Here is a 25,584-nt window from a genome sequence, read left to right on the forward strand (position 1 = left end):
ATAGCAAATTGAAAGACAAACATGTTGTAATCACCATACAAATGGTGCGCGGGGGCAGCGCGAGACCAACGTTGCAACACCAACCGGAACGTTGTATCCTTTCTCTGCAATACCCGCTTGCACATTCTAGAATTTCAATTAATAACAGTACACCGCTTGTCCGTATGGATTTGAAATCCGAATAGACAATATCCGTTAGTTTGTTCTGAACATACTTGTAATGAAATAGTACATCATTTATTTATTATTTCGGCCGTTTACTGTCCACTGCTATACATAAGCCATCCCCGTTGGCAAGCGGATTGGCTACCACAGTTAGGCTTTAGAAGTGTTTCAAGAAAGACTCAGCTGCCCATCCCTCGCCCTTCCTTAGTCGGCTCTTATGAGATTCACAGGATAAAAAGGGGTAGTCTATTCTATGCCAAGACTACACGGCTGATATTTATATATATATATATATATATATATATATATATATATATATATATATATATATATATATATATATATATATAGTTACATATATACCTATATTAATTATTTTCAGTTGTATCTAATTGTACCTTTCCAACAAATCATATCATTTTTCTCAAGGCCAAAACTAATTCTAGCTATTTGTTGTTACAAATTGTTATATTCATAATAACAAACAATTAATTAACCGCATTGCAATTCATAATTTTAGTAACATTGACACGAATAATAATGTACGCGTGAATTTCGTCTTACGTGAGTTTAGTTGGCCGTATATCCGCACGTAACAGTAATTACGAGTGATTACAATCGACAGAAGCAAGGTGAAGTAAAAAAAAAACGGTTCTACAAGTACTAACTAAAGAAAAAATATAATGACGAATATAAACCGAAATAGGACTGTCAGTGGAATTTCGATATTGTCAACCAACTTAAAAAGGAAGCAGATTCATGATTCAATTGTATTTTTTATATATATAAAAAATAGAAAAAAATTATATATAAAAATAATATATATTTATATGTACTGTATACTATGTCTGACTAATATATTCGTTGATTTTGTAATTTTTGGACAATTATTATTGGTTATTTTGTTGCTTCATACTTTTTTGTTTTATTGTAAAGTTGTTTTATGATATCTTCTTGTTACTTATAAAAAATAATCAACACAATGTACACAAACAAGCAAACGAATGAATGAATAGCAAACAAGCTGACAGTCCACCTGATGGAAAGTGGTAACCGTCGCTTATAGACATGAGCAGTACCATAGATATAACAGAGTATACTGTTTCGCCCATGATACCCCCCATGCGTTGCCATTCCTGAGGACTCAGGTATTATTCCTCTGTACCCAGTAAATTCACGCCATATCCCACCCTTCAAACTGAAACACAGCCATGCAAACATAACTGCTTCACGGTTGAAACACAAATGGGACAGAGGTGCCCAAGCAATCGACTTTTGTACAAAGTCTCCCTCGAGTCGTTTTGGTTTTACGCTTTGTCCATATTCCATTGTCATAACCTATTCATCAAGCCAGTCTTGTAACCACATTTGTTTGCAGATGACTTTTGTACCATGACTGTCTCTTATGTAAAATTGTATTATATAAGTTGTAAAAAAATTTATGACATTAGATTTGCCAAAAAAATAGGCATTCAAGCACAAACTACGTTCTTTTTATTTAAAATCCCTAGAATCGTAACATGTTTTAGACATATTTTTTATGCTACTTAGAATGGCAAACAAGCTGATGGCCCACCTGATGGAAAGTGGTAACCGTCGCCTATAGACCTGAGCATATGAGCACATGAGCAGTACCATGGACTTAACAGAGTATACTGTTTTGCCCGTGATACGACCCATGCGTTGCTATTCCTGAGGTAAGGTTCTAACACTCAGATATTATACCTCTGTACCCTGTAAATTCACTGTCATATCCCACCCTTTAAACCGAAACACAGCCATGCAAACACAACTGCTTCACGATAGAAACACGAATGAGACACGAGGTGCTCAAGCAAACGGCTTTTGTACAGTCTCCCTCTGGTAAAATTTATTTCATTGCTCATTATGATGCACCGTCAATTATATTTTCTGTTACTTCTATCTCCAGTCGACAAGTAGATAACGCCATATAGCACTAAGTTCTTCATTTACACTAAGTGTATTAAAGTTTAATAAACCAGAGGGAGACTTTGTACAAAAGTCGATTGCTTGTATACCTCTGTCCTATTCTTGTTTCAACCGTGAAGCAGTTGTGTTTGCATGGCTGTATTTTAGTTTGAAGGGTGGAATATGGCGTGAATTTACAGGGCACAGAGGAATAACTCCTGAGTCCTCAGGAATGGCAACGCATGGGGGGTATCATGGGCGTAACAGTATACTCTGTTATGTCCATGGTACTGTTCATGTCTATAGGCGACGATTACCACTTTCCATCACGTGGGCCGTCAGCTTGTTTGCCATTCTAAGTTGTATAAAAAAAAACTTAAATTTACCTTTAATTTATTTACCAGGTCCAATTCTTCATGGTGCTCTTCCACTCCATAAGCGCTCTGGTATACGACTGTGGTTATCCAAAGTAAGTATTATAGTAATAATAATAACAAATCTACAAATCGATTTACACACCTACAATGCCTGTGGTATTGTAGGTGATCATGAGCGGCGGTAGTCACTTACCATCAGGTGAGCCGCATGCTCGTCTGCACCCAGGGTTATAAAAAAATCAAACACAAGAATACAGTATTTGTCTCTTTATTTCTATCATGATTATATCAGCCTTTAACTGTCCACTGCTGAATATAAACCTTTGGAGAGATTTTTAGAGGGACACTGTTGCCCATCCCTCGCTCTCCATTCGTGCCTATTACGAGACCTACGGGAAAGGAAGGGGTGGCCTATTCTATGCCGGGATAATAATATTTTTAAAACTTATATTCATTTTTAACAACAAATATATATATATATATATATATATATATATATATATATATATATATATATATATATATATATATATATATATATATTCAAAACAGGAATATTATAACTTTCTAAGTTTGTCATTTCCGACGATTGTTTCGATTCGGAATGTCGGAAATCGGAAATATCGATGCCGCTTCGATATCTATTATTGGATCCCTATGGAAATGATTGGTAAATACAAAGGTGATCACCTATTTCAATATCGCTTATACCTATCGGATATCTATGTTTTATCAATATTATATATATTAGATAACATAGACATTTAATATATTCATTCTTATACTAATATATAAGTATTGTAGCTAAAATATATTGCCATAACCTACCCCTAAGTTTCGACTACATTCACCAGTTTTCTTATATTCGCCAATGAAACCAAAACAATTTTCGGAAACGACGAACTTAGTAAGTTCATAAAATTCCCCTTATACTCGTATACATAAATAATAATACGCCATGAAACAAACCTTTTTTGCGTTCGCTCTAAGATTTCTACGATGAATGTCAAAACCCGTACGATCACTGATAATACGACAGACAAAACTAAAACTGGTCCACGCTTGTTAACTGCTATCGATAGCCGACGGTGACCACTTTCTACTAGACAAACTACTTGCTAATTCATCACTAGTGATCTTATAAAAATTATACATTAAAAGTTACGTCCGTTCAGCTTCCGGGTAGATAGAGACTATGGAATTTTTGTACCATCACCATATTCTTTTTAATGGGTAATGGAAGGGTAACCCTGCCTACGCTAACAGTATACGCTGGCGGGGCACCAGTGAGGGGTGATAGGTGAGGATTAAAATACAAGTCAGTTAGCCCATCGTGATGAATTCACTTGGAACTGAGCACGATGGTTACCAAGATGAAACGCAATGAGGTTGGCCTGTCAGGATATATTGCTAGCAATGGAGCTAAAAACCCTTATTACCAACAATCCCTTCTCCACCTCATCATCTTATCATCTACTAATTGTCCACTGCTGAACATAGGCCTATTCCATAAAGGGGGGTTTGCCAATAGTTACCACGCTTGGCAGGCGGATTGGTAACCGCAGTAGGCTTTTGATTATGTTTTAAGACCATTAAACCATTAAACTCGATCATTAAATTCTCACAGTCTCACACCTCTTATAGCACCGTGACTGTAAAAGGCCTAAAAATTACCGTTTGGTCCCGGCACAAAACGGGTTTCCCCGTCCCTTCCCGGGAAAGGGACCACACGATAATTTTGTATATTATGTAACTTGAAATAACTTATAATGTGGTAACCATCGCCTATAGATATGAAAAGTTACACTTTGCAAAATTGAGGGTAAGACCAAGTTGCAAGTATAAACTAGTAAATACTTATAAATAAAGGTTCGAGTTACTTAATTCGCATCATTTTCTGTTATATTACGCGATATATTTCCCAATTCCGAGCCTTCTGTGATCGTTCTGTTTTGCAATCGAAAATAACCAGTGTTAGACCCCCTTTTCCCGTTGAAGGCAATATCCTTCTTGTTTTGAAGCAAAAAATATTTAATGATATTCCCTAGAGACTACAGTATGGGGTTCTTCAAAAGGTTTAATTGAAGTTTCTCCAGGATCTGCAACGCGAACTTGACACTTCTAGTGTTGCAGACGTCCATAGGCTACAGTTACCTTTTACCATCAGATGGTATATGGGACTAAAGGAGGGCTAGATATGGCCAGCAACGTTCCTCTTAAAATATCTCCAAAGCCTAACTGCGGTTGCCAAGCGGTGCAACTATTGACAAAACCCCTCGAAGGAGAGGTTTATGTTCAGCAATGGACAGTTAAAGGATATGATGATCTCCCGTGCATAGACATTGTTTAATAAGAATTTAATTATGCTAATATTAAAGGAAACACTAGACGTCATGTCGTATAGGGAGATAAAGGATATGGCCTGGGATAGAGCTGGCTGGAGGAAGATGCATGAATTAGTTGCACCGACAAGAGGAAACTCTTAAATGAAAAAAAAATATATATTACATAAAATTTTAGTGTAAAAGCACTGGCCACATAAAAGTAAAAGTTTTTTAAAAAAATTCCCCATCACTTGATTTGATTTCTCTTGGTACGTTAGAGCGATATTCATATTAGAATTATTATGAACTACTTTCCGGTCTCACCTATGACTGTGACCGCTTTGCGTAAGATTAATTATGCTCAACTTAATACATGTTCTTTGGGTATACCGTTTTCATAACGCATTCTTATAATAGTAGAATTATATCTATGCTACTTAATGTTATAAAGAGGAAAGATGTATCTATAAACCAGTTATTATGATGTACATAAAACTTCTATGGGACCAATCTGTAAATATATCCTTTCATATAAAAAAAAGAACTTTCCAAATTGGTTCAGAAATGACGGAGTTATGAGGTAACAAACAAGAAAAGACCAGAGAGAGACTTTGTACAAAAGTCGATTGCTTGGGTACCTCTGTCCCATTCGTGTTTCAACCGTGAAGCAGTTGTGTTTGCATGGCTGTGTTTCGGTTTGAAGGGGATATGGCGTGAATTTACTGGGTACAGAGGAATAACATCTGAGTCCTTAGGAATGGCAACGCATGGGGGGTATCATGGGTGAAACAGTATACTCTGTTATGTCCATGGTACTGCTCATGTTTATAGGCGACGGTTACCACTTTCCATCAGGTGGGCCGTCAGCTTGTTTGCCATTCTAAGTTGTATAAAAAAAAAGAAATATAACCGAAAACCTCCTTCTTTCTGATGTCAGCTGAGAATGTCATCTAAAATCCAAAATCCACGCGCTTGAAATTGCGGACAAAAGCTAATTCGAAATAATAACGCACTTCTTTGTCATTGCAGACTCATCGCGTCCGGGCTGATCCTGCACTCGACCATATTCATAGTTCTCTTCATGAACTTCTACATGCACGCGTACGACAAAAAAGTTGAGAAACCAGTGGATACGACGAACAATAATAATAACAACATTACAAACGGACACAACAAATGCAACGGCCACATAAAAGAAAATGGCGAAGCGAATGGTCAAATTGGGAATGGCGAAGTCCACGCCAATGGCGTATGTGCCAATGGTTATACGAAATCTAAAAAATGCAATAACGGTCACATCCAGAACGGATACACGAATGGCCACGCGGTGAACGTCACAGATAAAGAGAAAACACAGTAACTTGATTTTGTCATACTGTTCTCTTCATTGTTGATACATTGTAACGTAATTGTGAGTACTATTTCTTTGACGAAATAGATTTGCTAGATAATACATTCATTGGTGGTATTATCACTGCCAAAGAGAAACTGCGGTCGGTGTGGCGTCTTTAAAGACGATTTCATACCAAAAGATCGCAGTAATACACGGAAATTGCATATTGAAAATTCAATGGTTAAACAAATTATATTGGTGTTAACTATTGAATTTCATCTAATTAGTCCATTCTGAGATGTTCGAAATTAAATATAGTTTTAAGTAACTGGATAATATAAGAATGATATGTCATTCTGTAACATTCTATCTATAAAAATTGATTGTTAACCAACTTGTTTCCAATTTAACCCTTTATTTTGAACTACCTCATAATCGACTCCCCTTTTTACCTCCTTTTTAAGTTATAGTTTCAATTTCCGTCCAGTAATAAGCTTTATTTAGTAATAGATAACAATAATTGTACAGTTTAAATTATTTTGTCCGGTTAGTACAAGAATAATATTGTCACTACAGAAAAAGTCATTCAAATGTCTACATCGTTTATTCATTGATTCTTAACTATTGATCTTGAAATACAAATAATAAGTTCAGGAAGTAATATATTTTAAATTGTTTTTTTTTTTTATTTTCATTTGGATTTTCATTTGCATTATTTACACAAATTTTGATCATATTGGTAATGGTGTCATTATGATTTTTTTTTATTTCAATTAGTAGAAGAATAATGTTGTCATTTATTTTAAGTGTATCATATAATGTAATAAACAATGATTTAAATAATTAAACGTAATACTTTCTAAATTGTTTTGTGATATTTAGATTTTCTACTATAATTGTATACAGAAAAAAGAACATTAAAAAAATTATGAGTGAAGTAGTTAAATTATGAAAATTCTACTATCGTTGTTTACGGAAATTAGAAATTAAATAGTTCCATTATGAAAATTCTACTATCGTTGTTTACGAAAATTATGAATAAAATAGTTAAATTATAAAAATTCTACTATCGTTGTTTACAGAAATTATGGAAAAAATTGTTAAATTATGAAAATTCTGCTATCGTTGTTTACAAAATTATGAATAAAATAATTAAATTATGGAAATTCTAGTATCATTATTTACAGAAATTAATAATTCTACTATCGTTGCTTATGCAAATTATGAATAAAATAGTTAAATTATGTACTTAAAATTAGTACAAGAGAATAGTCGTCATATGTACATTTGTATTATAAAATACTGCAGTAATGAAATTACATTTTCCGTTTAATTGTTCAAAGAATTTATGATCTGCTTGGTAATGGTGTAATTATGAATATATTATACTTTCATCTATATGTAAATAGCGTATTATTTTGTATGGACTTTGTACATAGATTGTATCTTATTATGAGATAGGTATATAGAAAAAAAATTGGAAATTATGGCATAATGTGATAATAAATATGTAAGCTCATACTGATCGACAGGGAGTTCACCCCCATACCTAAAAGATGTTTCCTCCCACGAACGCTCAGGTTATGGAATTAGCTCGCTGTCGAGGTTTTTCCAAGAGACTACAACATGGGGTTTTTTTACAAAAATAGGTGAGGTAATTTCTTCAAGGTCAGTAACGCGTGCGTAATGCCCCTGGTATTGCAGGCGTTCATAGGCTACGGTAACCGCTTACAATCAGAAGGGCCGTATGCTAGTTTGCCACCTCTGTGGTAAACAAAAAAAAGCTCAATATTATCTTTAGGTCTAAAACGATCAACCATAGAAGACTTGTAATGTCAGAATATTAAGACGTTTATTTAAAAGTTTGTCAAACGACACGACGTCGGCATTTTGTACTCATTTAGACCTCATGTATATATTTAATAATTCCAAATGGGAAACGGGAATGTGGATTCTCTTTACATAGAATGCCAATGTTTTACAAACATACCAGTCACTTTAGCGAATTTGTATTATCATTATATAGTAGGTGTTGTACACACTATGTCTAGACTAAGTAATATAAGTGATATAATTATGAAATGTACACATTATAGGCCTATTTCGAAATAAAATGTCGGATTTTTTTTTTAATTGGATATATTTAATATGAAAAAATAAAAAGGGTATTACATTTTTATGCTTGTTATTTCATTATGTCCTTTATTTAATCTATCTAATCTCTCAGCTACTTATAGCTGACTGACTGGCATATCAATAAAAGTTTTTTTTTTTTTCAATGGATTAAAATGAAATAGTTATACCTCCTGCGTGTCGGTTAACACTGGCGAGGCACCAGTGATGATAGGTGAGAATGAAGCAGGTCATTTGACCCATCATGACGAATTTATCAATAATTAACTAAGTTATGTATATATTAGGTATATATATAGTAGGTATTTGTATATGTTTTTTTTAATGGATGATAATGGAATGGTAGCCCCTCCTGCACTAACGGTACATGTTGGCAGCCTGTAATTTTTCCCCCTCTTCACCAGTGAAGGATGATAGGTGAAAATGAAAAGTCAGGTCAGTTAGCCCATCGTAATGAATACACAAGGAATTCAGCACGATAGTTTCCAAAGGGGACCACGTGGAGGTCGACCTGACGGGGCATATTGCTAGCAATGGGACTGGTAGTCTGCATTACTAACAATCCCTTCAATATGTATATGTTAGGTGTGGGACCCATAATTATATCAACTAGGATCAGACCTCTATAACAAATTACATAACGGTTTATAATGCACCAGTTGGAATCTTTACAGCACTATAAAGGATTTCATGGTTTTTTTAATGATAATAGCGCAAAAAAATTAAATATTCCAATTGAATTAAAAAATATATGGTACATAATACTGTTATTATTATGACATAAAATGAATATTAATTCCTTGAAATTAGAAATTTAACTCAAAAGAAAAAGACAAATTATTAGCTAAAACGGGTTTAATGCATTTGTGTTTAAAGACGATAAATTTGTATTTTCTACATACATATAACTAGCGACCTCTGGTACACAAATAAGAAACTGATATAAATAATCCAAGTTAGGAATAAGCAACACCTTCATAAGCAAGTTTTAGATTAACAGAACGTTAAGTTGCAGTAAATATGCACAGATGTCGTTAGTGGTAGTCGTGATTGCTTTTTATAATAAAATATATCGCATTTTTAATTCAATTAGGATTTTAAAATAATATTTTAATATATTGTTTTCAACTAATAATTAAAAAAAATTAAAAAGATACATATACACTGATACTCTACAGGGGTGATGAAGGACATCGACTCCTTCATCCCAGATAGCAAACATATCCTAGTCACGAGAACGAAATCGCGGATAAAAGCTAGTTGCAAAAGTAATTCACACAGACACATGTATATATGGTAATCTTTTTCCTAAATTCAATAATTTATCTTCCTAATATAATAATATAAAAAAAAATATATGTAAGGAGTTTATAATGTTTAGAATTTCTTTCTTTCCATCTTTATATTTATTTCGGCATGCAAAAACTACTCCACCAAATTGGATACGGTTCTTACAGTTGAAAGTGTAACTTAAAAAATTTTGTAGATTTTACCTCGATACGCCAGCTGGAAATGGTCTATCTAATTCGTTCTCCTACGTCTGAAATTCGCGCGTATGAAACAGCGGCCAAACTATTAATATTACCTACATAAAAAAAAACATTTTATATATCACTCTAGGTATTATACAAAACTTCATTCAAATGCATTCACCCTGCATTATTATTTATTTATTTATTCATTAGTACAAATATGTGTACATGGCGGACTTAATGCTAAAAGCATTCTCTCCCAGTCAACCATAGGGAAGTGTCAGAATACTCGAATGCGGTACTACTAATTATTGATATACATACATACTAAAATTACATATATAAACGAATAAATATATATGAATAACAAATATAGTTACACATATATGATATATACTATATTATACACGAATTTGGGAATAATATAAAGCACTTATTGCTCGGATAAAAATAAAAAGTGAGCATGAACGTTTTCTTTTTTTGAAAGACGATTTAGTCGGTAGTCTCTTAATGGCATCAGGAAGCGGAATTATGTATCAAACATCCAAATATATGTATCACCAAACATACGAACATTATATTTATAATTGATTTATTGACCAACACGATAAATGCACCAGGAATTAACAACCAGTCTCTACGTGGTGATCGACAGGACCTTTGCTCTTTCATTTGATACTCTTACTTTATTTATCTCTTACTAGCTATATCCCACAACTTTGCTCAATTTAATTAGTAATTAGTGTTCCATGAATTCCGTTACCTCGCTGTGTAATATGCCAATGTGTCCGAGGATAGCCCCATCTTGTACTGTATTATATGCCTTCCTCGTATATATCGAACTAAGACACCCATTATGAGTCTTATCTATTGTCTGTTACCACTGTAGAAGAGTTTATTCAATCCCTGGGTTTTGTTTTTTAAGAACTGTTTAGAATACCTGAGACCTTTCAATTCATTTGCTGTTCTATTTTCATATACTCCTCATAGCATACCACTCATTATTAACAGCACTAGATGCAATTGTGGCATATAATTCAGGATCTATCATTTTTTATTCTAATCCACTTCACGCCAACTTATCAGTCTTTAAACCCTTCACCTTTAATCCCTGTATGTAATTATTTCTATTTAAGTAAATATCAAATATCTATCGGTTAAGAAACGAAATTTCTATACATACTTCCATCCTTACATTTTCACTGTTAAAGTTTTTACAATTTTGAAAAATTCTTTCATATTACTTGTGTAGGTCATAAAAGGAATCTACTGTCAAAATTTGGTAATTCCAGCTTTTGTAGTGTCTTGTAGCTTCGCGTAGAGGAGTTGGTCAGTCGAAACTTTTTTTTTTCTCAACTGGTATAAATATCTACATCAGTGTCATCATCATCATCTTATCAGCATTTAACTGTCCACTACAGTACATAAGCCTCCCCTTTGCGGAGTTTTGCTAGTAATGGGACACGCTTGACAGGCGGATTGGCAACCGCAATTAGGCTTAAAATATATTTAAGAAAGACGCTGCTGCCCATCCCTAGCCCTTCCTTAGTTGCCTCTTACGACACCAAGGGAAAAGTAAGGGGTGGCTTATTCTATGCCGGGACCACACGGAAAATATAGAAGTATGGATAATAAAAATGGACTTAATAATATTTGTTTAAGTGGTACCTCTTTGGCTCTTACGACTGAAATCAATCATTTTGGCATGAAGCAGGATAGTTTATTTTACGGTTTGAAATTTTATAAACCAATTTCCTATTATCCCCGACACTACAGACGTTTTTAATATTTGTCAGACCTCGTTTTGACAATTATTGAACGATATACACACAGAGATTCTTACTGAGACTGCTGTAATATGCATTTATTGATCTTTTTTCTAGTATTTTTATTATTATTATTATAAATTTTTATTATTTTTTAACCCCTGTGTGAGTGCTGTCGTATATTTATACAAAATAAAGTTTCTTTATTTCTTCTTTCTTTTTACTACAAAAATTATCAGTTTTTTATTTTTTTTATACAACTTAGAACGGCAAACAAGCTGACGACCTACCTGATGGAAAGTGGTAATCGTCGCCTATAGATATGAGCAGTACCATGGACATAACAGAGTATACTGTTTCGCCCATGATACCCTCCATGCGTTTCCATTCCTGAGGACTCAGGTGTTATTCCTCTGTACCCTGTAAATTCACGCCATATCCCACCCTTCAAACCGAAACACAGCCATGCAAACACAACGGCTTCACGGTAGAAACACGAATGGGAATTGAATTAGAAATAGAATGATAGATCTTCGTTTGCTGTATTGTATTCCAATATGTATTGTAAATAGTTTCAGCCCAAACCGGCTGTAATGGGGAGGTTAGTTCCACTTGCTATCAATATACCCTACCAGGTCGACCTCCACGCGGTTCCCCCTGGAAACCATCGTGACTTATTTATCGTTAAATTCGTCACGATGGGCTAACTGACCTGCCTTTTCATCCTCACCAATCATCTCTCACTGGTGCTCCGCCAGTGTATACCGATAGCGCAGGCGGAGTCACCATTTCATTATCATCCATTAAAAAAAAAAGCCCAAACCGGCTTTTTAATCGTTCATCATCCCTATCGTCGTTATAAAAAGCATGATATCCATATTAACTGCTCATTCGGTTTAAACCTCACTTAACCTCAAAATAATTTCCGGTCTCAACCACCCTACGTAGATAACAATCTCTCAATTCCTTCATTGAACATTACCTACTCAATAGTATCAAATTGCCATTATACATATTAAAAAAACATTACATCCACCCTTAACTTTGTCCCTGTTAAATAGATAACAACGTCGATGTACCTAAAACAATCGAAGCACAACTAAGCTTGAACACCTATAAAGTACTGGTGCCGATAAAAATTTCAACCTCATTAAGATACAATTAGTAGCGTGTAATTGAAACGAAAATCCAGCCTTTAAATTTTAACGGTGTGCCGATAACACTGTAGGCCCTTCCTAAGCCTTAATTATCGCCTGGCAAAATGTCAATAAACCTGACGTCCGAATGTTTTTTCTCCCCTTTCTAATTTGTGAGCCCTAAAATCGGGCCCTATATTTTGTAGGGGCAGCCAATATAAAAAGACTCATCACGCTGCCGGTATACGAATGAATATGGAGTATAGTTAACAAAACGCAGTTCATCCTTCAGTGGTCAACGTAACCCTGCATTGAGAAGGGTATATACAGGGTTGAAAATGCACCATTCTATCACTCTTTCACAGCGATCGTGTGACAGAGATGGCGGTAGTGTCGCTGCTGTTTAATCATGTTCCTTTACACGCAAATATTTTAAATTTGATACAAAAATTATTCCTGTTAAAAAGTAATTATACAGATACACTTTCCATTATATCGTGTTATGTATAGCTTAACAAACATTTATTTGAAATACATTTTTTAATTATATACACTTTGTTATAATAAAATCTAATAAAAAATGTGTAAATAAAAAATGTGTTTACCAATTTTACATAATATTTAAAAAAAAATTAAAATAAAAATTCAGTAACAAAATTGTTTACAATCAATAACAACTGTGAAACGGAACGCATTAGTCAAGTGTTCGGCCAACTCCGCCGGCCGGGCTACCCTAGCCCCGGATTCTCACTTCAATTCAGTCGTGTGCGCGTTACGAGCGCGCTCGCACCGCGTCGTGTTTCACTAATCATTGCATATACAACAAAATAAACCACAAATTCTTATCAATAAAAACCTCACACCGAATGTAGGGATGTGATTGTGTGTTATAACCTGTGTTCTCTGTTAACAAAATGTGATTGGACAGGTCGTGTTAGCGCTCACTTTGATATCCAGGCGTCGTGTATTGTGAATAATGATATGTAACAACATTTTGTACGGCGATAAATCGGCGGTAACAGTGTACTTTTAATCGGTAATGTGTCGGCGAGAGGGTTGAGACAGTGTTATGTTTTTGGGACAAACTGTCCCCGTTTTACCGCAAAGGGGGTGGGAATCCTATGGAATATGCTAATCAGCAGGTTTCTTTTAACCCGCAAACAAAAAGCCTGCACTACTGACTGCAGTGGAGATTTGTGTTGCTAATTTTTCAGTTCCTAACCGTTTCAATTTGGCTAAATATAAACTACATTACAATTTATTTGTATCATATTTCTTAAACTGAATATTATTCGTATTACCAAAGATAAGTCTCTGCTGTTATAATAATACTCAAAAGCTAAAGATTTTAGTGTTTTCAACAATAGAAATACTAATAATTTTTAATTATAATAAATAAGACGTAATAATTATTAATAGACGAGTTTTATAAAATGATGATTTTGACGTTTATTTGTCCAATTCACAAATTGTATTGTGATGGTCTCACTTCACATTACCTAGTTATTCTTTACTCATTTTCTTATATGCTATAGTGATTAACATTATATTGATAGCTGTATACTCAGTACATATCTACTGAATTGTACTAAAGCGTTATTTCCTTTGTGCAGATGGGTCTCTTTGCACTAATTTCCGGTTCTACTTCAGTTGTTAACCTGTCTAGTTTCGATCTAGATTTTAACATGACCATCGCATTTCTCATCTTTGTATTATAGATAAAAGAGTACAAATTACAGTGAAACAGATATTTAAGGACATTCAAGGCATACCCTATGAAATGGCAAATTTAAAGGTTTTACAATGAAACACAACAATTATGCTATTTTACAATGAAATCATCAGCAACGCTTAAATAGGAAATTAATAATTTGAATAAGAAAGAATCCGTCAAAGATACTGAGATCAATGATGAATAATTTAAAATTTTGATAAAATCCAAAGAATACTTGGAATCTATTTGTTTTGTAAATCACTGACAATAAATGGGGGCTTCGTTTGAAGAATTTCAGAATAAAAGCATTTTTTTTATTAGAAGTATCAAATTGATTGAAGAAAAAATAATTTAATGGTGAAATACAACTCTTTGTGCCAACCCCCAAAATTATGTTTAGAGAATAGCCAATAAAAGAGGCGAGAGATCTCTGATAAAAACAATCTACAATGTTCAGATTGTTCACAGTATCGTAATTACAAATATTTGAAGCAAATTGTACTTAGCCCATTACACAACATTACAAAGGTGAAGTAAAATAATAAGTAAATAAATCCTTCAATTTACTATTGGAAGCTGTGAAATTGTTATCAAAATAAATTACTTGTACTATTCTACGAAATTTATTTCGCAATTCATAAATATATTGAGATATTAATAGAAAAAAAACGAAGATGCAGAGAATTGGAAAAAGAAAAAAATCTTTATTACAGTGTATTTCAATGAAAGAAAATTTAAATAAAAATTAAAGAGAAATAAAAAAGAACATAAATCAATCTATTTATAATTAAAAATAGTACACGATTAAATGACAAAAAATAGATTCGATCCAATACAGAAAGATCAACAGCGTCAGACGTAAATAAAAGCAAAGAGAATAGAAAAAGGTATGTGAAACAAACAAAAATAAAAACAAGAAACTATTCCGTGTACGGCTTATTTCTTACTACGGAAGTTGCTAGTGTTTCGACCGGTTCTTTATTATGTATATACCAACAAAGAATCCGGTTCTCTTCAATCAGATCTTGTGAAATGTAGATTAACTGTAATACTATACAATGATTCTGAAGGGTACGATGGCGTGTAATCATCGTTTTGTGATCATTCAATATCATTTCACCCGTCTCTGACTGTATTATTTAAAAGTTAATCAAACCTCGCTGGAAGATTGAGTGCTCAAGTCTTTTGCTATTGAAATATTGTGAGCACTCAGTCTATTGACGAAACGATCTTTTATTAAAACTAAGAGTTGCCTCTCTTGTTTACTTAATATACTTTCTACAATATATATTGTTGCGAGATTTTTTGTTATAAAAAGAAGTTATTAATTTAAACTTAAAAAGTCAAAGAGATCGTTTCGACTGAATACTCAGTAATCAGTAACTAAGTTAACCATATTATGAAAATCAGTAATATAAACGTAATGTACTTTTGTTATAAAACCACATTTACAAATTCACAATATTCGATTTAAAAATTGATTTATAAGTAGGTACTATTTGTTATTTGCAACGTTCCTACTAGACATATCCAGAAGACATTTAAAACAGTTTTACTGATTCAAGGTCTTAAAAATAAAGGATGATCACAACGGAATCCAATTTCAAGTCAGTCATTGATTTTACCCAAATTCGATTTCTAAACTATAAACCCATTTATTTCTATTAACTAGCATCCCCCGAGGCAACCCTAAACAGGTGTGCAATCATGCGAAAAAGTGGACTAGGGATTGGTTGACACTTCACTCATGACTGACAACCAGCATCCGATAGTTTGACGTTTTTTTTTGTTTTACTCTAAATTGTCAACAATGGACCTTAGACCCTCATAATAAGAACGATTTATGTAACAGATATAATGTTAAATGAAAACCGGCGCACGTGGCTAGACCCCTCTAACTAACACGACTAGAAAAAACAGTGACATAATCAGTGAACTGTATAGTTTTGTAGCATTGGGTGGTTTAGGAAGATATTAAACAATAAAACGAACCATCATTGTCATTTATCACTCTTATCTTGATCTAGTTTTAAAGTTTGGTTGCATTGAAGACAATATATAAAAAACCAAACGGTTTGATAACTAATGATGGCTCATTATTCATTAGTCTTCTAATCTCGTCTTTTAAAATTAATCCACATTTTTCATTACAACAACCGAAGCCTGTTAAAATAATGCAGCTACAAAATATTAAATATACCACTGATATAATGAATAACCATAGTTAAAGGCTGATATGAAAACATCAGTCTTTAACGGTCCACTGCTGAACACAAGCCTCCCTCTTAGGGGGTTTTCCCAGTAGTTGCCACGCTTGGCAGGCGAATTGGCAATCGCAGTTAGGCTTTGGAGATGTTTTAAGAGGGACGCTGCTGCCCATCCCTCGCCCTCCCTTAAGTCGCCTCTTACGACACCCATGGAAAAGGAAGGAGTGGCCTATTCTATGCCGGGACCACACGGTCGACCACTAAACCATTGATAATACAAAGCCTGGCGTTATGGATAAAAGAGAAATTTTATTTCCATCCGATACCACGATTGTAGCTATAAATATAACTCAGAAAGGTAAAATCTATGGCAGCCGAATAACACGAGAAAACATAAAAAGATGATAATAAATTAGTAGAGTTGTTACTTGCACTGGCAATAAAGCGAACCGACCGCGTCCATTTATAAAAGGTCCCCGCTAAGCAAATAAGTAATACAAACAAACAAACTAAACATATCCTAATATATTGCGGTCACACACAATAGATACATGTAACAATACTGCAGAGGACTATTAGTGGGGACGAGAAAGGAAAGGGTTTTGTAGAATTTGATCTAAAATAGCAAACAATACGTTACACTGGAAATATATATTAGCATTACTAATGTTACAATCATTATGAAACTAAATTCGTTATTTGTTGAGGTCCATAAAGTCAAATATAATTTGTAATTGAATGAAGCATAGGATATGAGCTTTGTTCCAATAGATACAAACTCATTTACCTCCAAAACATTAACTATTTTAGTTTTAAACTTGAATTCCGAATAAATCCAATACTATATGATTTTGCAAACTTTTTTATAAACACATAAATCTCAATAATGAGTATTAAATTCAGAAGTAATATGATTTTAAAAATATATAACGATTGATTTTATTACAACATGCAAATTATGATTTTAATACAGTCTGTAAAATATTCATCTAACTACGGATATTAATAGAAGCAATTGTTTGAAGATAAAACCCCAATATAAATACTCGACGCGTGCACGTATTTACTAAATAAACTTTGTGTCAGAACTCCCCTAAATTTCAAACCATGATCGCCTGACTTAGTACTTATAAACATTTCTCTCAAATATTTAACGCCCTGTCTCATTAAGTTTAGCTACATCACTAAATAATAATAATATGAATATAATTTCTTGAAAGCATCAAACTTAATGATCAAAACTCCAAAGGAAAGGTATATCCTTGTGTTTAAGACTTGTGCTGTATGAATATCGTTTTGGATGAATGGTCTCACACTAATAATCATTAATTTTATTACGATGATGATCGAAGCAGTAATATTAAAATGGTTAACATCAATTTAAATTACTAAAGAGCTTGTGCAAGTATCAATTTTTACCAGTTTAGTTCTGGAATAGAAAAACAAGATTATAATCAATAATACAATTATAAATATCTTCTAAAAACATGAGATATAAAATGAACACGATGTTATCAATGATCTGATAAGGCATTTGCTTATATAAATTTCTGACTATGCAAAAGAGTTTTTATGGCTCCATTTCATTTTTATTTATGATATATTTCTACATAATTGCAAGCAAAAGTCCACAATTGAACTCATAAAAACAGTTATTTCGAAATAGAACAGACTTTAATAGGAGATATATATTTGCTCAAGATTTGCTAGAAGAGAACTCTTACAGAGTTAAGCTCGCCTTTTGTACATCTTCATTTAATATAAATTATAACAATGTAATTTTTGTATACAATAAAGTATAAATATAACTGTTTATATATAACTCCTCTCCATCCAAAGGGTGCCTGGAAGAGATCGCTTTTAGCGATAAGGTCGCCCATTGTTTTCTCATTGTATTATTTCTTATAATTGTTTATAACTATAATAAGTTTACTATTGTAATCTTTTGGAGGAAACAATAAAGAGCATCTATCTATCTATCTATCCATTTAAGAGCTGCGCTCATGTCGGTGGAGCTCTTGCCACTCACTACGATTTTCAGCGAGTCTCTTCACCTCTTGATACGACACGACACCAACTCCTTCCTTGATCTGCCTGATGTAACTATGTCTCGGTCTCCCTCTCCCCCTTCTTCCTTCTATTTATCTATCTATAAATAAATATTTGTCTGTGTCACTTTTTTTGGAAGACAATATTACAAATAGTTACAAGATGTAAAAACTAATAGGCAAGTAATAAAATGACAACCTATATAGTTTAATATCAGTAGTACTTTATGATCTTACCAAGTCATATTTTAATGTTAAATATTACGATTCTACAGTCTTCGAAACCTTAATCAGAACTGGCAATTCTGGCGTATAAAAAGAAATGAAAAGCCAACGGCGGCTGGTAAAATTCCATTTTCTCCGATCCAGTTACTACGTTAATTTACGTCCCTTGACAATGAGCAGTGGATTGACACGACAGTCCCTGAACATCAGCTGTCGCTGTCACATGGCCTCAGCAATTGAGAACAAATGTGTACGCGTTTTAGATATCTTTGTCAAACCGCTCGAGCCAAATATTCATTAGCCGACTTCGAATAGATAGAAGTTCTGAATTCGGCTATATTTGTTTGTTTTTTATGTTTGTTTATAACCTCTTTAGTTGTAGTTATACCAATTTTAAAAATATAGTTTTTATCTAAAATTATATGTAATCGGTTCAGAAATTTAGTTTTTAAATCTACTGGTTTGCCACAATTGAGGTCGGTTTTTTTTTTTGTGAAACACAATTTATTTTGATGGTCATAGAAATCGGTGACGAAAATTGTATTTTACAAGCAAAATCTGTAGCTCATCTTTAGGTACAATTAGGGACCTATGTAAGCTTACTTATATACCGTACTAATTTGAAGTCAAAATATCAAATTCAAAATCGAAGTAGGTCTGTAATAATAAATAGAAGTAGGTCTATAAATAAATATATATAATTTATAATTGCGCTCTACAAAAACCAAAAACTACTTCATTTGTGGTAAAACCAGTTATTTTGATCTAAAAATTAAACTACTCAACCGATTTTGATAAAATTTCTATGGAACCAATCTGTAAGTATATCCTTTCAGGCGAAAAGAAAATACATATATAAGTGTCCCATACTACAACCAATGCGGCTGATGCTGTGAGTGTCCCAGCGCAATGTGAACAGCAGCACAGTGCTAGTTTTCAGCCAGGCCCTCTCTTAACAAAATTCAACAAAAATACAGGGTACCACTGCAATTGCCTCTTACAAGATTTAGTTTTTTAGATTTTCACTTTACTAAGCCTTATCAACAATACTGATAAATGTTTGGATATGTTAAAGTAATATAACTTACACGTGTTACACTTCCTTTTTTCGTCTTAGAATCTTAGATCAGCTATATAATCCCGACTCGGCAAAATCTTTTGTCCGTAGCATCCTTGTTCTCTATCGAATGAATCGATTTAGAAACTTTTTATTTGAAAGCTGATTTAATTGGGGTTTGCTTCATAGAATTCAACTATTGTTAGATTAGGTAAGGAATTTTTTTCCCCATTTATTTTAAAGAACCGTCACCGACCATCTATGTTTTCCCCATGGTTGTCTGGTAAAAAACACCTTTAAGTAATATGTCCTTTGTCATATACATGAAATTAAACAAATAACTAAATATTTACAATATTAAACTCCCAAAATTAAAAAATTCTAAATTATAATTTATACGTATCTAAAAAACATTGCCAATCTCCAAAGATTTTCTCAATCAGTCATAAAACTTCAACGAATTCACGTTTAGTCATCAAGACAAAGTACAAGTATAAAAAATAGCGCAAAACATTCCGACAGCAAACAAAGAACGTAAACTAGTCAGATAAAATCAAAATGGAGCAAAAGGAAAGCATTTGTCTAGAGCTAGAAAACCAATCAACAGACAGACAACGGAACTCGACCGCTAGTGTTCGTTGTTGTTTGTTATTCAATGCTAATATTTAGAGAAGTACCGTTTTATTTGTTACTAGCGATCCGACGCGTCTTATACGAATAGAATTTTCTAAAATATATGGCGTATGTTTATCATCATCATCATCATCATATCAGCCACTAACTGTTCACTGCTGAACAAGGGCCTTCACCATAAGGAGTTTTGCTAGTAGTTGGCGTGCTTGGAAGGTGGGTTGGCAAGTTAGTAAGTTAGACTTTAGTGATGTTTATAGAGAGACAGTGCTGTTCACCGATCAACCATTAAATTCCTTTAGTCACCTCTTACGATACTCACTGGAAAGGGATGACTGGCCTATTCTATTCCGGTAGGACACGGCAAATTTTCAATAATACCAATATCAAATATTATAATAACATGTTCAATATCTCAGTTATATTAGAAAGGTAAGGATTATATATATATATATATATATATATATATATATATATATATATATATATATATATATATATCGTATGGCTAAAAATAGTATAGTGATAGAATCCGAAACAAGGATATCCGCAAAAGGACCAAAATAATCGACATAGCTCGAAGGATAAGCAAGCTGAAGTGACAATAGGCTGATCACATAGCTCGAAGAGCCGAAAACCGATGGGGAAGAAAGGTTATTGAGTGGCGACCGCGTACGGGCCAACGCAGTGTAGGACGACCCCCTAGATGGCGTGACGACCTGAAATGCATTGCAAGGAGTCAGTGGATGCAGGTGGCTCAGGGCCGTTCTTTATGGCAGTCTATGGGGGAGGCTTATGTCCAGCAGTGGACGGATAATGGCTTAAATGAAGATGGCTATAAAAGAGGCAAACAGTATTCATGAAAATAATATTGTGAATGTATTTTATAAAAAAAAAAAGTTAGAAGATAAAACTTACACGTGTAATTTCAACAGTATAAGCTTATTCATTGTTACAGGAAAATTAACTTTTATATCGAATTACAAAAAAAACTTAAAGACAAAGAATAAAGATATCGATTTTTTAGTCAACCTTGAGAATTCGAAATGAGAAAGGCTCTATAGGGTTTGTATATAAATCATAACATATATAGTGTAATAATAATAATATTTTTCAAACTTATGTTCATTTTTTATTCGTTGCCCACATACATATGTATGTGACGGGAAATTAATGAAGTCACTGTGTGACAATTGTTTCGACTTCATTCGGAAGTCTTCTTCATGGGCGTTTGGGGCTTTGACAAAACAATTGTCACACTTTGACTTCATTAATTTCCCGTCACATATGTATGTACATATGTAGACATAAATATAATATAATACATAATAAACTATATTATTAACTAGCTATTTCCCGCGACACTGTCCGCGTGAATATAAAATGTCCTGTGAGTTAAAATCTGATATATAACCTCCCTTCATAACGTTTCAGTCAATTCAACTGATCGGTTATTTAATAATGTTTCATATGTGATTCTTTAGATTGATACAATTTTGTTATTTATAAACCGACTGAAATAAAACAAACACTCAATGTTAATGGAACAAACCGCAACGCATTAGTAAAAACCAAATCGGTTAAGCCGTTTCTGAGATTAGCGTGCACATACGTACTGACATACAGACAAACAAACAAAATTTTAACAATCATTGTTTTGGATTCTTTTGCGTTCATAAAACGCCCCTATAATAGCTTTTCTTATATATCTTCCATGTACAGACAGCGATCAGTTACGATTTTATTATATGTATTGATTGATACAGATCTTATGACAAATCTTTAAAAGCTATAATTAATATCCATATTTGTTTTACTGGTCGTTATTCTTTGCAAAATGGAGCTATTTGCTCAGTAGCACATTACTAATTTCAAACAAAGTACTCTATACTTTACCTTTCTTATTTATTAGGGCTTACATTTATTTATTTATGATTATCTCGAGAACAAAGTTTTATTAAGTTCAGTCTAAAGAAAGTCTTAACTCAGTTTGTTACTTTGTAAAATACTGTTTTCACATTATTCTGATTAATAGAAAAGTTCTTAAAGTTTGTGAAATAAAACATTTTCATTATCTCATTTAATTAAACGCTGGACTGTGCTCTGTCCTTGTAATATGAAATAGGAAGTGGAGATAATAGCAAAATATTAAAATAAAGTTAAATTACGTACTCATGTAAGATATTTTTCGAAAGAAAAATAAAGAATGTGGAAACATGGAAACGGCGTTTGCACATAAATTAGATAATACTTACATTAAATAAAACAAGTTTAAGAAAGTATAGAACTGCAGTTCTAAATTATTCATTTTGTTCCTCCTAAATTATTTTCCAAACTAGGTCAGACCTGTATCTTGGGGACTATAACATGCATTTTTATTGTGCATAATTTACATTGGACACATTAAAAAAAAAATTAATATACAATCTATCTAACCTATCTTATCCCATAGAGGAATCTATCACAGTCAACCTTTGAGAAGCTGAAAGAATACTACAGATGAAGTGACAGACATAAAATTAAATAGAAACTAACTGATATATCAACGCATAATCCAAAACACTATGTCCAGGATTTCGAAAAATTTCTAAGTATAAGTTTCTAATATTGTAGTACAGTTACAAATAAGATAAATATTTTAATATTTAGATTTATTTATAGTAATCCTTTATCCAATGATCTCTACAAACTAAAGTTCGAACATTTGAATGAGTAGTGGTACTCCAAAGTACTACCATAACCGAATTATAAAACCAACTCCCAGCAGCAGTATTTCCAAATAGATACAATATTGAAATCTTCAAGAAAAGAGTATATTTCTTCCTTAAAGGCTTAAAATTTCTTTGTTGTTGCAATTGGGTATAGGTAACAATTATCATTTAACATCAGGTAAACAGTATGCTCTTTTATATTATAAAAAAAATCTGTATAACCAATATATAATTCTTTCGGATAAATAAATAATTTTCCAAATCGCTCTAGAACAGAGTATTGTATTGTACATAATAATAATAATTTTATTCAAGTGAGTTACAGTTGAATAAAATACAATTTACAATTTTTACAATTTATATTGAACGAGAAAAAAGTCTGCATTGCCATCAGTCCCCAAACTAGGTCAGACCTGTATCTTGGGGACTATAACATGCATCTTTATTGTACATAATTTACATTGGACACATTAAAAAAAAATTATATACAATCTATCTAATCTATCTTCTCCCATAGAGGAATCTCTTACAATCAACCTTTGAGAAGCTGAAAAAGACTACAGATAAAGTCATAGACATAAAAAATACAACCGAATTGGGAACCTCCTTCTTTTTAAAGTCGATTTTGAATAATTTGCTTATAATATAGCATTATTAACGTGTGGTTACGACATAGAATGGACCACCCCTTCCTTTCCCGTGAGTATCGTAAGAATCGACTAAGGGAGGGCGAGGGATGAGTAGCAACGTCCCTATTAAAACATTTTTAAAACCTAACTACGGTTGCCAACCCGCCTGCCAAGCGTGGCAACTATTGGCAGACCCTCCAAAGGGGAAACTTATGTTCAGCGGTGGACAATTAAAAGCTGATATGATGACAGCACTAAGACTGCGCATTGTGTCTTCCACATGATCTGTTTCAGAGTCTCATTTTAGAGTATGCTATTTTATTGTAATCTTTTGAACGTGACAATAAACATTATCTATCTACATTACCCCGTCTCATTTTGATATCGGTCCACACTTACGCTAACTTATAACTTACTTCCCTCCCTGAGGCCTTATCTAAAGGCGTTATGGCGTACACCATCGGGATTCGATACAATGGCATTATCTATACGACATCTTGTTTCAAGATTACATGTATCTAAATAGTCTCGTGCATCTGTTGTAATATACACTTAATTGTTGTTCAAGATAATTCTCATCATCATTATCATCATCATAACCTATCATACAGACTTATTGAAAAATAAAAAAAAAATATTACTATCCTACCATATATTACATTTTTACTTTTTACAATTTTTTTTTGGCATGATAACTGTACTAGAACAGGAAAGTTTTGGCAATTTTTCTTACCATTTTTATACCTAATGATGTCAAGTGTAGTTAATATATTACATTCTTTCCTACCTTTTTAAAATAACATAAAAATTAAAAGAAGCTTGATCTAACTCCACCTTAAGCCTGCAGATTTCAATTACAAACCTATTTTGGGAGTACAAACAGCAAATGCCTTTGTATGACACCTAATTGACAATGTAGAGAATTGAGGATAGATCCAGTTGGATATGGCAACACTACATTCTCATTATAGATTATAATGGGGAACAATGTGGCAACATTAAGTAACATAATGGCATTATTCAAAAAGGTTTATTTATTAAAAATGTAAACTATAATAATAACCCATTGTCAATACTTTTTAATGAATATTTCGGCAAATGTCTTATTAATTATATTACAACAGTTTCAATGTACATGTTACATCTTAACACCTAAATAGCTGTATATCAATCACCAAACATGAAATTCAGCACACTTGTAGTATTATCATGAAGCAGTTGTGTTTGCATGGCTGTTTCGGTCTGAAGGGTGGGATATGGCAGTGAATTTACAGGGTACAGAGGAGTAACCTCTGAATCCTTAGGAATGGCAATGCATGGAAGGTTTCATGGACGAAACAGTATACTCTGTTATGTCCATGGTACTGCTCATGTCTATAGGCGACCGTTACCACTTTCCATCGGCTGGGCCGTAGCTTGTTTGCCATTCACGGTTGCATAAAAAAACATAATAAAATTACTTTATATTTATTGGCGCATCTGGTGATCAATAGACCATAAAATTTCGAGAAAGTTACACCCACCGTGGTCCCAAGTAGACTGATATAACGTTATCATATCTCCACTTCTGAGGCAAAGATTTTTTTCTTCTACCCACTCTTTGTCCCATATCATTAAAATTGTTTTATTATACTGAGAGGCTATGCTATCGAAACGTCGAGATAATTCAGATAAATAATTATAGTTTACCCAAATGATCACACTAATTTCCATCACTTATAAACTATA

At 33.2% G+C, this 25,584-nt stretch overlaps 2 protein-coding genes across 9 annotated transcripts in view; both read left to right on the plus strand.

The window, feature by feature from the left end:
* LOC113512778 (elongation of very long chain fatty acids protein 7-like) overlaps nucleotides 1-8,305 on the plus strand; it is an 88,900-nt gene extending 80,595 nt beyond the window's left edge. For all 3 annotated transcript variants that reach the window (XM_052896114.1, XM_052896106.1, XM_052896112.1), the window contains exons 7-8: nucleotides 2,499-2,563; nucleotides 5,825-8,305. In XM_052896114.1, the coding sequence (XP_052752074.1) occupies nucleotides 2,499-2,563; nucleotides 5,825-6,155 (396 nt within the window). In that variant the 3' untranslated portion in view covers nucleotides 6,156-8,305. The remainder of the gene's footprint in view (nucleotides 1-2,498; nucleotides 2,564-5,824) is intronic.
* Nucleotides 8,306-13,361: 5,056 nt separating this feature from the next.
* The window catches only part of LOC128200780 (uncharacterized), a 151,450-nt gene continuing 139,227 nt past the window's right edge, over nucleotides 13,362-25,584 (plus strand). For 4 of the 6 annotated variants that reach the window (XM_052895298.1, XM_052895296.1, XM_052895294.1 and 1 more), the window contains exon 1: nucleotides 13,362-13,671. The gene's annotated coding sequence lies outside the window, so the exon portion shown is untranslated. The remainder of the gene's footprint in view (nucleotides 13,672-25,584) is intronic. The other 2 variants (XM_052895303.1, XM_052895301.1) reach the window with 1 other exon arrangement.

Source organism: Galleria mellonella, unplaced genomic scaffold, assembly GCF_026898425.1.
Source record: "Galleria mellonella isolate WM207_F2 unplaced genomic scaffold, CSIRO_AGI_GalMel_v1 utg117, whole genome shotgun sequence".
Lineage (NCBI taxonomy): Eukaryota > Metazoa > Arthropoda > Insecta > Lepidoptera > Pyralidae > Galleria > Galleria mellonella.